Source organism: Esox lucius, chromosome 12 (genome assembly GCF_011004845.1).
Source record: "Esox lucius isolate fEsoLuc1 chromosome 12, fEsoLuc1.pri, whole genome shotgun sequence".
NCBI lineage: Eukaryota > Metazoa > Chordata > Actinopteri > Esociformes > Esocidae > Esox > Esox lucius.
In genome coordinates this window covers 5,595,144-5,612,139 of record NC_047580.1, presented here as the reverse complement: position 1 = coordinate 5,612,139, position 16,996 = coordinate 5,595,144, and the positions used below count along the sequence as shown (strand labels likewise).

General features: G+C 40.8%; 2 protein-coding genes across 2 annotated transcripts in view; both read right to left on the bottom strand.

Annotated features, from left to right (window-relative positions):
- Positions 1 to 5,397, bottom strand: part of si:dkey-11f4.7 (piezo-type mechanosensitive ion channel component 2) — a 28,544-nt gene extending 23,147 nt beyond the window's left edge. Inside the window, exons 1-8 of the mRNA XM_020051969.3 lie at positions 5,257 to 5,397; positions 4,019 to 4,167; positions 3,683 to 3,850; positions 3,416 to 3,457; positions 3,045 to 3,077; positions 2,804 to 2,928; positions 1,686 to 1,858; positions 1,353 to 1,529 (exon numbers count right to left, since the gene is read on the bottom strand). Coding sequence (XP_019907528.3) covers positions 1,353 to 1,529; positions 1,686 to 1,858; positions 2,804 to 2,928; positions 3,045 to 3,077; positions 3,416 to 3,457; positions 3,683 to 3,850; positions 4,019 to 4,167; positions 5,257 to 5,346 — 957 coding nt within the window. The 5' untranslated portion in view covers positions 5,347 to 5,397. The remainder of the gene's footprint in view (positions 1 to 1,352; positions 1,530 to 1,685; positions 1,859 to 2,803; positions 2,929 to 3,044; positions 3,078 to 3,415; positions 3,458 to 3,682; positions 3,851 to 4,018; positions 4,168 to 5,256) is intronic.
- Positions 5,398 to 5,594: 197 nt separating this feature from the next.
- On the bottom strand, positions 5,595 to 11,028 carry LOC109616402 (piezo-type mechanosensitive ion channel component 2-like). The gene is made up of 8 exons (XM_020051544.2): positions 10,947 to 11,028; positions 10,520 to 10,733; positions 10,023 to 10,191; positions 7,404 to 7,496; positions 7,269 to 7,322; positions 6,975 to 7,116; positions 6,732 to 6,895; positions 5,595 to 6,032 (listed from the first exon to the last, which is right to left on the bottom strand). The coding sequence occupies exons 1-8, from the start codon at positions 10,993 to 10,995 to the stop codon at positions 5,595 to 5,597; spliced, it is 1,323 nt and encodes a 440-aa protein (XP_019907103.2). The 5' UTR covers positions 10,996 to 11,028.
- Positions 11,029 to 16,996: the final 5,968 nt, after the last annotated feature.

The window sequence follows — 16,996 nt, the reverse complement described above, 5'->3', positions numbered from 1 at the left end:
GGTCATGACCAAAAGGACAAGATCCCGGATACAGGCGGCCGAAATGAGCTTTCTCCGCAGGGTGGCCGGGCGATCCCTTAGAGATAGGGTGAGAAGCTCGGTCACCCGGGAGGAGCTCAGAGTAGAGCCGCTGCTCCTCCACATCGAGGGGGGTCAGCTGAGGTGGCTTGGGCATCTTTTTTGGATGCCTCCGGAACGCCTTCCTGGGAAGGTGTTCCGGTCCCGTCCCACCGGGAGGAGACCCCGGGGAAGACCTAGGACACGCTGGAGGGACTATGTCTCCCGGCTGGCCTGGGAACGCCTCGGTGTCCCCCCGGAAGAGCTAGAGGAAGTGTCTGGGGAGAGGGAAGTCTGTGCATCCCTGCTTAGACTGCTGCCCCCGCGACCCGGCCCCGGATAAGCGGAAGAAGGTGGTATGGTATGGTACATCCAGGGCACGAAGCTCCCATTCCACCACATCCCAAAGATGCTCTATTGGGTTGAGATCTGGTGACTGTGGGGGCCATTTCAGTACAGTGAACTCATTGTCATGTTCAAGAAACCAATTTGAAATGATTCGAGCTTTGTGACATGGTGCATTATCCTTCCAGTCTTCAACTGTCCAATTTTGGTGAGTTCGTGCAAATTGTAGCCTCTTTTTCCTATTTGTAGTGGAGATGAGTGGTACCCGGTGGGGTCTTCTGCTGTTGTAGCCCATCCGCCTCAAGGTTGCGCGTGTTGTGGCTTCACAAATGCTTTGCTGCATACCTCGGTTGTAACGAGTGGTTATTTCAGTCAAAGTTGCTCTTCTATCAGCTTCAATCAGTCGGCCCATTCTCCTCTGACCTCTAGCATCAACAAGGCATTTTCGCCCACAGGACTGCCGCATACTGGATGTTTTTCCCTTTTCACACCATTCTTTGTAAACCCTAGAAATGGTTGTGCGTGAAAATCCCAGTAACTGAGTAGATTGTGAAATACTCAGACCGGCCCGTCTGGCACCAACAACCATGCCACGCTCAAAATTACTTAAATCACCTTTCTTTCCCATTCTGACATTCAGTTTGGAGTTCAGGAGATTGTCTTGACCAGGACCACACCCCTAAATGCATTGAAGCAACTGCCATGTCATTGGTTGATTAGATAATTGCATTAATGAGAAATTGAACAGGTGTTCCTAATAATCCTTTAGGTGAGTGTATTGAGTTACAGACTCCTCGGACGATTATGTTTGTAAGCGGTTGACGCGTCTCTCTTATTTGCAAATTATATTAAAATGCCTAAAGAATTTTGTCTCTGTTTCTTACTCCTTTAAGAGTGTCGATCAATGGAATTACCATCACAATTTGCATGGTGGCGGGAAGATAACTCACAGCGGTGCAGTTGGAGGAATACTCCAGAGGTTTGATGACCTTGAGCTGATACAGCATTTTACAAACCACCATGACACCGGCCCAAACGGAGGACACACTGGAGGCGATGGGGCGGAGTCTGGGGAACGGCATGGCAAAGACCCACAGAACCAGGAAAAGGAAGTTCATCAGGGACACCTGGGGCAGAACAATAATAAATCAACACTGACACAACATATTGGATTATATTATACAATCAGTGTAATGGAACTGTTGTCAATTCTAAATAAAAGGTACTAATGGGGACAGGGTACAATGAGAATGTGGAGTTAGGGTCATGGAAAGACATCTAACCTCTTGTAGGGACACCCAGATGATGCCGGTGGAGACAATCTTGAGGCTGTGAAGCTCCATAAGCCTCCAGCCCATCTCCTGGGCCCACTGCAAGGCAACCAGAGCCTGGAACAGCAGCAGGCCAGCCTGGTCAACCATCAACCCCCACTGGGTCATACGGCTCTCTGGGGTGCCTAGCAAACACAGCAAAGGACACCACATAAATGACTTGCAAAACAAGAAGAATGTTCCTTTTATTAATTGTGGGGTAACTTATTAAACTTAGCCCTATGCTAAATGACACAGATGAGATTACGTCGGTGGGAAAATCCTGCATCCACCAAATAAAAAATGTATCCCCACAAACCAATGGCATTTAATTAAATACATAAATTTCTCCAGTAGTGGAAACATTTCAAACAGTTTTGTTCTACAGTTCTTCCACATCCATACATACCAAACATTAATAGGTGCTGAGTTGGAGCATCTATAAACACCATCTTATAGTCTATGTGCTTAACAGGTCCTGAGCTAGAAGTATAATAACACAAAATTCTAATTCACAGCAGTGACATAGGGGCAATTTTGGACAACTGTCTTACTGACAGAATGATAGGATTGTCTGGGTATTAAAACCAGTGACCTGTCAGTAACTGGCCACCTGTTCGCTATCAGTGGGCTAACCTACTGGCCCATTTGAAGACTTATGTCTGTAAGACTCCGAATGGTTTCAGTGATAAACAGTTAAAATATTTGTGCCACACAAGTAGATGCAAAAATCCTACACCGTTGTGACTGACTAGTAGGTTATTTTCCAACTGAGCAAACTATGTCTGTAAAAATGTCAATTAGATTATTATATATGTTACGTATCTGAATTGGACTGGCATTTGTTAATAAAACTAATTAATGCAATTGTTTACTTGTAGCCCTGGTCTTTACCTGTAGCCTTGATTTCTACTTAAGCCCGGGTTTTCCTCTAAAAGGAAATACTACAACATTCCAACGTGAGGTTAAATATCAGGGCAGAGCAACTATATTAAGTAAATGAAATTGTGAAAGAGCACATTCTTTATATTGGGTCTAATGAACTTCCTTTTCATATGGTAGACCATAATGTGACCCTAAGCAGAACAGACCTGTTTTCTCATGCCCCTCCTGAGGTGTCTTCTCTGAGGGAGACAGTCCAGCATTGTGCAACGTGCCCTGACTCCCCAGACGTCCTGACTCACCACTTATTTGCTCACTCTGCTCCTTTGCCATCCTAGCAAAAGTGAATAATGGAATTAGTCATTATAATACTTTGCTGTATACTACCAATTTATTATGCAATACAGAGCATTTCTGCATTGATGTAATTAACGTATATTGGACAGGTACCGTTCATGTAACTTTTCAAGGTTTTCTTTAATTCTAAGAAAGAAAAAAACATCAGTTAAACATTGCACAGTTGTAAAAAAAACTCCATCGAATGATCTGAAAAAGACTACATTTTAATTACTCAGAAATCATGATGGGCTGATGGAATTTAATTTGGTAGCAGAAATATATTATCTGCACACTGAAGTGGGGCTGAATTCTCTTGATAATGAAACAAAAAACTATAAAACAATACTATTACACTTTTTTCTAATGATAACACTTTACTCATTCACTTTCCTATTTTGCTCCATCACGGTTATTTAAAATAAATGAAAGACTGGGCAAACCACAGAGTGAAGCAGATATAGATACACAAATATAGCTCTTACATGTCAGCTATAACATTAACTGAGTTCCTCAGCTCTTCCTCTCTGGGTGAAGAGATGGACAGAATGGAGGGGACACAAAAACATAGACATGGGGGGAGGATGACAGACAACAAGTATTATCTCTTCAAGTTTAGTATTATTGGAACATTCCTTTAATTTAAATGGAGTTGATTTACCGATATTGGTATTACTGAGAAATCCATTGTCCTTCTTATTTAATAAACTATGCTGAACAGCTGATAATTGCGATGAGGTCAGCAAGCCCACCTGGTTTGTGCCTGGCGGACAGGAACGTTGTCCAGGTCAGTGAGATCCAGGAAGTCCTGGTTGAAGTAGTGCAGCTGCAGGATGCAGGCAAGTAGAAAGGCCGCGGGGAGGAAGATCCTAGCAAACAGCTCCACGGTATCGTACTGTTCTAAACCCAGATCCCGCAGACTACAGGACAGAGGAGGACAGCAATAGCACTGAGAATAACTTAGCCTGTGCAAAGAAGTTAAAATGTTTCTTAGCCCTGGATCATTGGACGGACAGTAAGACGCAGGGTAAGAAGAATTAAAAGAGTTCATGTACAGCACTGGACAAACTGCCACCACCCAGACTCACCCTTCCTCAGACATGCCTAAGACCTGTCGGAATAGTCCAGAGACGGTTTTGAACTGGTACATGTAGATTGCTATCAGGACCACCATGGAGTAACCCACCACCACTACCCAGAAGTACTTCAACACTCGCCTCCATACGTCATAGCAGATCTGAGGAACAGTAACACTGATGTGAAAAGCATTGATGCAAAACAGCATTTAGTAATTACAACAGAGCGCCCCAGAACACCAGATCAGAATGATCAGCATTGTTGTTTCAAATTGATCTTCTGTTTTAAAAGGGTATTTTTCATCTTTTTTTATGGAGAAGGTATCTATGTTCGCAATGAATTCAGGAACTTGTAGATTCTACTGCAAAATTCAAATACGCTTTTTCAAGATTGTGTTGAGGAGATGTTGTGTTTTTATGACACAAATGTTTCACTGCTAACATTAGTAATTAGTACATTAAGTAGTTGTGCTATGGTGAAATGAACCTTTAAGAGTAAAATAAATGTTGTGCTATGAAGATTGCTTCTCACATTTCATGAGACATGAGGCAGCCAGAGGCTAATACACACCCATCATTACATACGTATTATTTCTGTCTGGAGATATTAATTTAACATTCACATTTTATTTGCATTATGTTATCTGATCCTGTGCCCTAAGTCAGATTGTGTGTAAAACCAGAGTGCTGCTGGGACTCATGAAACAAGAGGTTAATATTGGCTACTGTCTTTCTGTCTGTGTGGTAGTAGCAAGGCCATTAGGCTGCTGTAAGTGGTCATAGATAAACGGTCAGCAGAAATACAAGATGGGGAGGGAAACCAGAAAAATGACAGCAGAAATGTTTTTGTGTGTGTTTATGAGGTCAGATCAATATTCATAAAGGATGCTGTGTCGATAAGTTAGAACAGAGTGCCTTGTGGAGATCCTTTGCCAGCACTTTCTGTACATTTTGTCTTGAAAAAGTAATTTGAAGGAAGGATTTTAAAAGTCCTTGTATTTATTGTAAAGGAATTATTTGAAATTGTGATGGAAGAACTTTTTAGTGAAACCGTATGATCCGTGAACAGTGCATTGTACAAACAACAGCTAGAGTCATCTTCAGAGAAAGATCAAACACAGGTGTGGCTACATTCTGAAGTCAAAAATTAACATATTTGATTTTCTAGAAATTATCCTTTCTTAAATTATAATTGGTACCCAATGTGAAAATAGAGATATTGTTTAAAAGAATTGTAATGTGAGGGCTACCTGGTAGAGGATGACACAGAACAGGAAAAGCATGATGTACAGGATTTTGTAGACCATCACACTGCCTGAGAAGCTAACTACAAAGAACATGGAGCAGCAGAACAGGATCCAGTACTTGACCAGGGTTCCTTTAATGGCTGAACCCAGCATTTCCATTATCGGGGAACCGTCCCCTTCATCCACTGGTAGAGATAAGAAACACAACGTAGAATATATCTGGGTTAGATCTGGGTTAGAGAACATATCTGGGTTAGAGAACACTAAGTGAAGCATGAACACTAAGTGAAGCAAACCCTGATGTACAACATATACACTACATTACTAACGCATGTGGTCATTTAAGCTGTACGGGACGGTATTACAGTGCAAATAGAGTAAAGTAAACCAGAGTCCATACGTGGGAGCGTTTTGACTTCGTCCAGAGACTCCCCTGACTCCTTGAATTCCTGCTCTTCCCGCCTCTCCTTCAGCTGTTGTCGGAGCAACAGCCAGAAGCTGAAGGTGTAGAAGACCTTGGATCCCAGGTGGACGCAGGGTGCTGGGTACGCGGCCATGTCAAAGTCCACCAGCACAGCGTGGGGCAGCCCGGGGTACAGCTCTTCCCGCCGCAGTCTCAGTCCACTCAGGAAGGACAGCAGCAGCAGCATGGTGCCATAGAGCGCCAGGAAGGGAGCGCTCATCATGGCATAGCGCCGGCGGTCGCGCATCATCCAGATGACGCAGGACCACACCAGCAAGGCAAAGGTCAGCCAGCTGTTGTAAGTGATGCTCCACACCTGACAGGATGGAGGAACACAGGATCATTCCAGACGTGTCACAGCCATGTTCACGGTAAGAGTTTGTAAGATCAGGTCAACATTATTAATCCTGTCCAGGGACATCAAGCCTTGTTTTGGGGGGTCTGGGCACACTCCCCCAATTTTATTTTCATCATCATATATTTTTTGAGTATTTTTTTTTATCTATTAAAATAAGGTTATTTTTTGTTTGTGTTAGACACTGATCTAATATGAATTAAATTATATATAAATAAAGAAATTAAAGTCCACTTTGTTTTCAACCATCCAACACCAACAAAAACAAGTACAAAACGACTGTACTATGTAGCCAAAATACTTTATATTTTGTTTCTAAGCATGATTTCTCTGAATCATTCTGAATAATTTCAAAAACAGATTTAGTAAAAGTCATTATTAAAAAAATAAACATTTAAGAAACGGATCTCCCTTTCTCTGAACAGAATACGTTGCAATACGTTAACCTCAAACCCAAACAAACATGAATCTGTGAAACACGCAGTTTTCCAACTGTGTTCCTGATGATTATTACATAAACATTTTGACTAAAGCCCCACTAAAATAGGCCTAGCATAGTCCCTGATCCTGTCTATTAGGTTTTGACAATAAGGAATTGTTTTCAGGGAGTTCGCTGTCGGTGCTGAAAACGGTTGATGACCGGTCAGAGGAGTGGTTTACCATCATGACGATGAGTGCGCTGACGTAGCTGTGCTTCATGACGAACAGGCCAAACACAGTCAGTCCACTGGGACCGGGAGGGGTGGGGTCAGTTTCTGTGGCGTTCATTGACACTCTGATCCAACTCTCCTCCACTTCACTCCTCTCTGTCACCTTCTCTGACCCTGTGAGGTGGGATCATTTCTGTACCGTAACTGAGCTGTGGCCGATTCACTGGTGATTATCATTTATTTCATTACCTACCATGTGACGTTGATATGTCCACTCCTTCATATAGTGGGGGAGGATAAGAGTTTGGATACCCTGCCCCTGGAGCTCCCAGCAATGACCCAACCTCCTTCACCCTCAGATCGTCCCATGAGCTGCTCACCAGGAAGACAGATGGCTACGTAGGAAAAATAGTAAACTATACATTTTGGCTTTGAAGAAAAGGTGGTGGCCCACCAAATGTAAGGTAAGCGTACAGTAAACATTTAATTATTTACATGAGAGTCCCTTTAAAGGAAACTTTGTAGTACATGTGGGGAGCAAACTTACCTCATGTACCCTCTCATCTGGCATGTACGTTTCCTCATCCGTACTCGTCAGTAGCTGCAAAAGGGTTAAGAAATTGTGTAAGAATTACCAAGAGACTATTGTCATGGTAGATAGAAAATAGGTAGATTTCAGCACCTCTAGTGTGTCTCCAGAGATGAACAAGATCTTGGAGAAGCTGGGGGGATTCTCAGGGTTTTCTACTGGACTCTCACACTTCACTAGAGTGTCCTGGCAGAAAAACAGCACCATGAAATGAATGACACTCAATTAACACGTTCAAAAAAAACTATCCATTTTCATCCATTCACTAGTCATTAGGAGTTTCTCAATGTCAAGGAAGGATCCTTCGAAGCCAGAATTTGGAGGATGCTACGTCATCGACGTCCGTCGAAGGACCGTTCCAATGTCGAGGATCCTCCGAATCCCCCCAAGGACTGAGTCCTTCTTTCTGAGAATTTCCCATAGACGGCAAAGGATGCATATGTGTATCCTTCGCGCTCCTATATTACCCACAATCCTATGCGTACGGCTTTGCCAGCTCGTAAAAAAAAAAAAATGTGACGGGGCAATATGCTCTTAAATCTTTAGTTTAGTGTTTAACGTTACCGTACCTTTGTTAAAACGGTAGTACAAAAAAATAAAGTTTAATGTTTAAATGCCAGTACAAATTGCTATTGATAATTAGCTAGATACCTAACGAGCTAACGGTAGGCTAGCTAGCTAGCTAACTGAACCGAACCGGACCTGTCATATTAGCTAACAGTTGTTAGCTTGGTTGCCGTCACCGGCATTTCTTTTATAAATCACTACCAGACGAAGACGGGCCTTTTCACTGACGTAATAACGCAATGACGTGCACTTGGTAGCCTGTCCCATTGTACGTGTTCTTCGAATGCTAAGGAGGAGCCTGGCCTAGCCTCTGAAGGATCCTTCCTTGGAAGGACTAGTCCTACCAAGGAAGGATCCTTGACATTGAGAAACAGCTTGCGTCTGTGTCTACAGTGGCACCCTGTTCACAGACCCATATACAGTGGGGAGAACAAGTATTTGATACACTGCCGATTTTGCAGGATTTCCTACTTACAAAGCATGTAGAGGTCTGTCATTTTTATCACAGGTACACTTCAACTGTGAGAGACGGAATCTAAAACCAAAATCCAGAAAATCACATTGCATGATTTTTAAATAATTTATTTGCATTTTATTGCATGACATAAGTATTTGATCACCTACCAACAGTGAGAATTCTGGCTCTCACAGACCTGTTAGTTTTCTTTAAGAAGCCCTCCTGTTCTCCACTCATTACCTGTATTAACTGCACCTGTTTGAACTCATTACCTATATAAAAGGCACCTGTCCACACACTCAATCAAACAGACTCCAATCTCTCCACAATGGCCAAGACCAGAGAGCTGTGTATGGACATCAGGGATAAAATTGAAGACCTGCACAAGGCTGGGATGGGCTGCAGGACAATAGGCAAGCAGCTTGGTGAGAAGGCAACAACTGTTGGTGCAATTCTTAGAAAATGGAAGAAGTTCAAGATGACGGTCAATCTCCCTCGGTCTGGGGCTCCATGCAAGATCTCACTTCGTGGGGCATCAATGATCACGAGGAAGGTGAGGGATCAGCACAGAACTACACGGCAGGACCTGGTCAATGACCTGTAGAGAGCTGGGACCGAAGTCTCAAAGAAAACCATTATTAACACACTTCGCCGTCATGGATCAAAATCCTGCAGCGCACGCAAGCCAGCGCATGTCCAGGACTGTCTGAAGATTTCCAATGACCATCTGGATGATCCAGAGGAGGAATGGGAGAAGGTCATGTGGTCTGATGAGACAAAAATAGAGCTTTTTGGTCTAAACTCCACTCGCTGTGTTTGGAGGAAGAAGAAGAAAGAGTACAACCCCAAGAACACCATCCCAACCATGAAGCATCAAGGTGGAAACATCATTCTTGACTGCACCGTGTTGAGGGGAGGATGGATGGGGCCATGTATCGCGAGTTCTTGGCCAACAACCTCCTTCCCTCAGTAAGAGCATTGAAGATGGGTCGTGGCTGGGTCTTCCAGCATGACAACGACCCGAAACACAAAGCCAGGGCAACTAAGGAGTGGCTCTGTAAGAAGCATCTCATGGTCCTGGAGTGGCCTAGCCAGTCTCCAGACCTGAACCCAATAGAAAATCTTTGGAGGGAGCTGAAAGTGTATTGCCCAGCAACAGCCATGAAACTTGAAGGATCTGGAGAACATCTGTATGGAGGAGTGGGCCAAAATCCCTGCTGCAGTGTGTGCAAACCTGGTCAAGAACTACAGGAAACGTAGGATCTCTGTAATTGCAAACAAAGGTTTCTGTACCAAATATTAAGTTCTGCTTTTTGTATCAAATACTTATGTCATGCAATAAAATGCTAATTAATTACTTAAAAATCATAGAATGTGATCTTCTGGATTTTTGTTTTAGATTCCGTCACTCACAGTTGAAGAGTACCTATGATAAAAATTATAGACTTCTACATGCTTTGTAAGTGGGAAAACCTGCAAGATCGGCAGTGTATCAAATACTTGTTCTCCCCACTGTATAGTAGTTCCCTTATGGAATAATGTCCATATACAGTAATACCCATAGTATAGTAGTCATATATAGTAGTGCCCATATATAGTACTACATTATCCCTATAAGGAATATGGGTTACATTTTGCATGCAGCCATTTATTATAGGTTTCAGTTGCATTAGTCTCCATATAGGTACCTGTTCTTCAGTGATGTGGACCCACTTGTGCAGCAGGGCCACCAATGTGTAGTAGAGGAGCAGCAACACTATGGGGTTGGTGAAGACAGGCCAGCTGACATCTGCATGCACACCCAGACTGTATGGTTCAGCCTTATTGGTCTGGATGACCGCTGTCATACCAAACAGCCTGGAGAAAATCACAGGGCGCTAGACCAGATCAGTTTACACACAACATTCACAGTGGATAGGTGTATAACGGCACTTGAAGGTGACAGTGTATTAGTTTGTTATTGGAAAACAATTTGTTTAAACTGTATCCATGTCCTGTGCAGTGCAGTTGAGTGTGTAATTGTTTTCAATTTTAACAAGAAAGAATAAAACCAGTCTATTTTTCAGCTTTGTTTCAGTGACCAAACCGATGAGGTTGATGGGACCATGTGTAACATTACAGTCAGCGCCAAGCCCAATGTCCGGCAAGCACTGACGAGACAATGGTTCTTGTCCCGTCACCCTACCTGGCGTAGATATCCTGTGGGGGTACAATCTTTTGGGCCAGGGGCAGCTGGTACAGGTAGAGGACCAGCAGGTGACTGGCGCTGAATATAGCCATCATCACGCAGAGGGTACTGAAGAGCAGCAACCTGAGGGAGCGGAGATACACCCACCAAGCCACCAGGCCCAGGAACGTCCCGAAATACACTGCTGAGGTCAGAGAGGGCAGAGCGATGCCTGGTACAAGAGGAAGAGGACCAGTCAATAATGAGGAAATTCTAGAAGTTAATTCATTAATTAGTCAATCAAGACCACTGAGCCAGTGACAATGCTGAGCCAAAGCAATGACTCGCAAGACTAGTACATAAGTTACTAGTTAGAGTCGAAATGTACTCCTTTGAACACAGTGGGATGGATAGAAACCTGGGTGTTACAGCCAATTGAGATTACCTGCTAGGCCCAGCAGAATGGTGACCACTGCTTTGCCAACTGTATTCATGATGGGGGACAATAAGACACGCAGTCCAATGGCAAAAGCAATGAACTTCTGGACGAACAGAGGAGGTGCTACAGGAGCCGCCATGCTTTCATCTGAGCTGTCATATGACGAGCCATCTGTGACCTCACTGCCTACTTCAGACTCTGAGTCGGAAGCCTCCAGGTCCTGCTTTGTCAAAAGAGCACAAGATTGATGAATATGAAGGTGGTGTGTTTCATGTGTATCTGACTTTATAATGGAATAAATCGCTGACGTCAAACCAGTAGAGTTATGAACTTCTTACAACGTCACCCAAGAATAGACTTTATGCCTAATACATATGAAATGCAATGCTATACGTAAAGCTATATGACAATTAGAGATATGTATTAGTACTAATAATTACCATGTCAGGGAAGGACTCATATTATTTAGAGTTAAATATGTTCAAAGCTCTTAAAGTATTCATCCTCTTGGAAAAATGAAATTGTAATGGGAGTGACGTTATAGTCTTTTTTGTGGTGATCAGTGGTAATAATATGTGGAAAAGTCCAAAGGGTGTGAATAATTTTGAGGGCAACAGTATGTGTGCCCACAATTTGTTGGTGCAAACATTTAATGGAGGTTGTGAAGAACCATTAGTGATTTGTGGTGAAAAAACAATTTTGCTAAACAATTTGCAATCTATAGTGAAACTGTTAATATGAAGAATAGGGTTTACAATACCTACTTCAGTACAGCATGTATGATGTCCACTCCTAAAGCTTTCATGTACTTTCATGTAAAACATAATGGCTCAAATGTACTGTGATGGATCCAAAGTGGTAGATTAAATTGTCCATGTTGATACCTCAGCATCAGAGGGCACAGTACAGTTTTCATGGATGTCGATTTGCGGCATGGTTTGGAGTAACTTCTTGATCAGGCGAAGTATGAAGAGCCCAGACAAGAAGACCCCCAGATCGGGGGCTAAGAGACGTATGATGTTCCCTGCATCCACCAAACTGAACCTGGGAGACACAACACAGTACAACACAACAACACCCATAACGAATAAAAGATTTGGTCTCAAATTGACCAAAAAATGTAATAATAAAAGCATAGCCCCTGATCTATTCATCTGTAATTCCGATCGCACATAATGACAGTGTAAACGTGTAGGCCGCTAGCATGTACATCGACATTTTCCTCATGTACATTCAAAACCCTCTTAAGAAAAATCACCTAAGTCACCAAAGAAATTGTGGCCTTACCGTACAATGCCCAGGTGGTAGAGAACGTTTTCCCAATATTCGTTCTCTGTTGAACAACACGAACATTTCAGATCAATCAAGTCTAGTCTTTTTAGCAAAATACCAAAGAAACATTCACCCTGATCATATCTGCATTGTAGGAGTAAGTAATAAATAATGTCACTACACTCTTCATATGTTGGATTTCTTGGTCTATTTCAAGCGTTGTTCAGAACTGTGTCTTAGCTGTTCATTCTCAGGGGCTGAGTGAGGTAAATGTTTTTTCACCATACTGAAGAACTGTGTCTTAGCTGTTCATTCTCAGGGGCTGAGTGAGGTAAATGTTTTTTCAACATACTGAAGAACTGTGTCTTAGCTGTTTATTCTCAGGGGCTGAGTGAGGTAAATGTTTTTTCACCATACTGAAGAACTGTGTCTTAGCTGTTCATTCTCAGGGGCTGAGTGAGGTAAATGTTTTTTCACCATACTGAAGAACTGTGTCTTAGCTGTTCATTCTCAGGGGCTGAGTGAGGTAAATGTTTTCTCACCATACTGAGGAACGTAGGCGAAAGTGATCTGCATGAAACACTGGAGAGCAAGAAACGTCACGCTGGTAGAACAGATGAGCACCAAGAACGTCCCTGTCTTTCCTTAAAAAAAGTAGAATACAGACACTGATTGACAGAGGTAGAATAGAATACAATTCAACTTATTTTTCCTTATTTGTGAAGAAAATTAAGTTAAACTCCCCTGTCGTCATCTATAAATAAAATTAAAGTCCCATCTGTCATCATCTATGAATAAAGTTAAACTCCCGTCTGTCGTCATCTATAAATAAAGTAAAACTCCCGTCTGTCCTCATCTATAAATAAAGTTAAACTCCCGTCTGTCCTCATCTATAAATAAAGTTAAACTCCCGTCTGTCGTCATCTATAAATAAAGTTAAACTCCCGTCTGTCGTCATCTATAAAGAAAGTTAAACTCCCGTCTGTCGTCATCTATAAATAAAGTTAAACTCCCGTCTGTCGTCATCTATAAAGAAAGTTAAACTCCCGTCTGTCGTCATCTATAAGGCACCACTGTGTGTAATTGGACTGTTTCTTTTGATGGCTGTTTCCTAGACTTCTGCAATTCTTCTTTATCTTAATGGCCAAGGAAAGTGGTCCAGTCTACCTTTAAGATAGAGATCCTGTATGTCTGTATTTACTGATAGTGAGCTCTGCTTACTAAACAAGGATGTGGTCACATTCTGAATATACTAAGAATGTCTAACAGCAGTATTTAAACCACAGAGTCTTTCTGTGTCTTAAGAGCAGTTTCTCAATCGATAATCTACTAAAGTAGAGAACCTGGAACTGGATTCACCTGGACAGCAGAACATAATCAAAAGGAAAACCCTTGTACTTTACAAAAACATTTAGTTTCCATTTAATTGCGTGTTCATGTGCATTAATAAATTAGATACAATGTCTTAGATTACCCATTTTCTTCAAGGAAAATGTAATCCTGCATATGTTTGAAGACATTGATTCCATTCCACAGATAAAGGCAGAATTGTTGAAATGTTTACATTCTTAACACCAACAAAAGCCATCAGTTTCATGTAAAGTTATACTTGCCAAAAACGGGACAGATCTGTAACACCACAATGGCATCTCAACAGAAAGGCTGACCCCCTAATTAAGAGGGAAGGGTGAAAACAAGGCCTGCTGGAATGGCACAGCATTAGCTGAGCAAGCAAATGGATTTCCGATGCTGAGGTTTTTACTAAAAGCTTTGTTTCATTTTTCACCGGCCAAGTAAAGGCCGGTCAATTACGTTTCAGTATGATGTGGTTAATCCCTGCGCCCCAGTGATGACCACTCAACCCAGGGTTAGTGTAATTTTAGTGCCATGATGAGAAGGAGAAGAATATGAAGCTTTCAGAGAAAAAAGGCAAACAGTTCTGCAAGCAAGAAAAAACATCTCCCAAATGCTGACACCGCAACTTTTAATTACACTATGTAATTACTAGGTTATACATAATAAATAGGACCATAAAGGCCACATCCCTTTAACAAAGTACTAGGCCAACCCTTTAATTCATCAACTTCATTGATCGGTGTACAGTAGAATGCAAAAATCCTGCATTTTGTTCAATACAAGTCAATTCATCATACAGACCAGTGCACCGGTGGTTGACAGTTCCCACAGTCAACAATGTCAAACAGATCATCAGCATTAAATGGCCTTGTTTGACTGTATTCTGGAGTTAAAAATAATAATAATATATAGTAGCTTGGAATAAAAGTAACTCTGTTTCTTTAAAGTGTCCTGCACTTTGGCTTCTATTTGGGACCCGGGAGAGTGTTCCTCAGAGATCTTACCTTGCATGGAGGTTATGCAGGGGTTTGGGAGGAGTGGGAGGATGAGCAGGAAGAGGAAGTACGCCAAAGACAGACCATTGTACCGGAATGATGACGCTACAGAGAGAAACAAGGACTTTAATTTGTGTCTTGTATACTTTCTATTTGCTGTTTTAGATGCCTTATCTTGTGAGCCAGTTGACAGAGAAACCATTGTTTAATAAACAGCTAGTAAAAATGACCCATATAATTATCCGTCAAAGGAAGTCCCAGCACTGAAAATACAGTACAGTGCTCCACTGAACCAAAATGCTTTTGTGTTGGATTGAAAAAAAATAACCTCATACATTGAGGAAGTAATTCAAAATTGCTAGTAAAAGATTTCTGATTTGTGGTGTTGTGTGTTAAATGTCCCAGACAACTGTCGCAGCTTTGTAGATATTGCTGTGAAGAAAGAGAATGGATAGAACACATGCTCTGTTATTACCGACGTCATAGCCTGTTTCATTCAGGAAAAGCTAGAACATCTAAAATTATCCTTCCAAACAGAGCTTTTGGGAAATTTAAAATATATTACTAATAATAATTAATAACATTACTTTTAGCAAAGACATTTATCTTTACAACCAGTGGATAAGGTGATGGATCCAAATGTATGTATATTAACAGCATAGTTAAAGAATTTATGGCATACTGGAACCAAGAGGCAGGCAACGGAAAGGGAACAAGCATAGCAGAGGGCTGGCACTGAAATCATATATCGGTATATAGAAAAGTTAAGTCCCCTGTCTATATATATACAATGCTAACCAAAGTTCTAAATGTTTGTTTAACAAAGTAGCTTAAAAGATGTAATACAGAGATACTTTTGTCCTCCGATAATGGGTGGGCCAGGAAATACTAAGAAATGATTGGTTGTGGAAAAATAATAATAATTCGATATAGACAAAAACCAATCTGAAATAAAACTATATAAAACATTTAAAAAATGGTTTATGGCTTAGTCACACATTAGATGTGTCTACCAACACTGTCAATGAAACTTACAAACCTTTAATAATCTTTAACTTTTGTCAATACTCAACAAAAATGCATTGAGTAGTGTATTTAACTTAGTTATTTGTCAAAATAAAAGAATACTTAACATGAGAAAGGTGTCTTACATAAAAATATTTTATTCATAAGTATTTTTATTTACAGCAGAATTTACTAAATGCATACTCCTTCAGAAGTAAAATACTCTGGGAGAACAATTTCAAGTTAAAGAATTAGCATCAGAAGCCGAACCATTCCAGTTCATTATAGTTTTTCAGGGATCTATGCAGAAAGGGTAATCAAGGAATCCTTATGTTAAGGTTAAACATTGAAAACCTTTTGTGATGCGAGGAGTTCCATTTAGATTTTAGATTGTATTTATTTGAGGCATATTGAAGTACTTTTGGACCTTTCGTTTGGACCTCCCATTAACAATTTTTTTTTTATTAACAAGCGTTAAATATTTGATTAGAACATTAAAATAGATGATTACTTAATAAGATAACTATTTCAACTTTGAAATGTGCATAGTTTCCTGAGAAAGTCATACAATGTTATTCTCATTTGATGTATCACACTACGAAAGAACAGATTAACAGGATTTTCTTTTCCCTTAACGATGGTCAAACAAAAAAAAGATGAATCTTAAAGCCACACCCTTAATAAGCTACGCCTCTACTCCAGAATACTGTTGCTATATTGAACCATTAAAGATTGATCCCTTAACTAATCATAGGTGAGAACATGAACATCACCACTACTTTTAGATGTAGTCACCACTACTAAAAGTGTACTTCATTATCACATGACATTTTTGAATGTCAGATCATTTTGCTTTTGTGCCTAATGTTAGACTTCTGTCACCAAATGTCACTTGTTTTGTTAAAAAAAAACATAAGCATGTTGCTGTAATCATTATGGAATACATGGTGATGCAATGTGCAAATTTTTAATGGTATTTTGATCAGGAATTATATTATATTTGCTTTAAATTAAGTTGTTTGGTGAAATATGTTTGACCAAACAACGTAATTGTTTACATAATTGTTTAGTGACTACAAAGAAAATGAGTTGATACATTGTGATTTTGCGCTAGTTTCTCAATTTACTTGTATCTGTAATGTTGATGGTATACAGTAATATTGTTGAGATGAATGCATTTATGTTTTCAAAAGTCACCCTACATTTTTACTGAGAACTACTGAAAAACACATAATTCCAAGGATTGCTTGTACATAAGTAAGAAATCCTGTCACCTCTAATGTTTATAAAATAGTTTGAAATCCTGTCATCTCTAATGTATATAAAATAGTTTGTGCTTTTGGTAATGTATCTGAAACTGTGATTCTGTCAATATCTTTGAACAGAATCTCTTGATAGTTGTAAAACCCACTAATATTATATTGACTG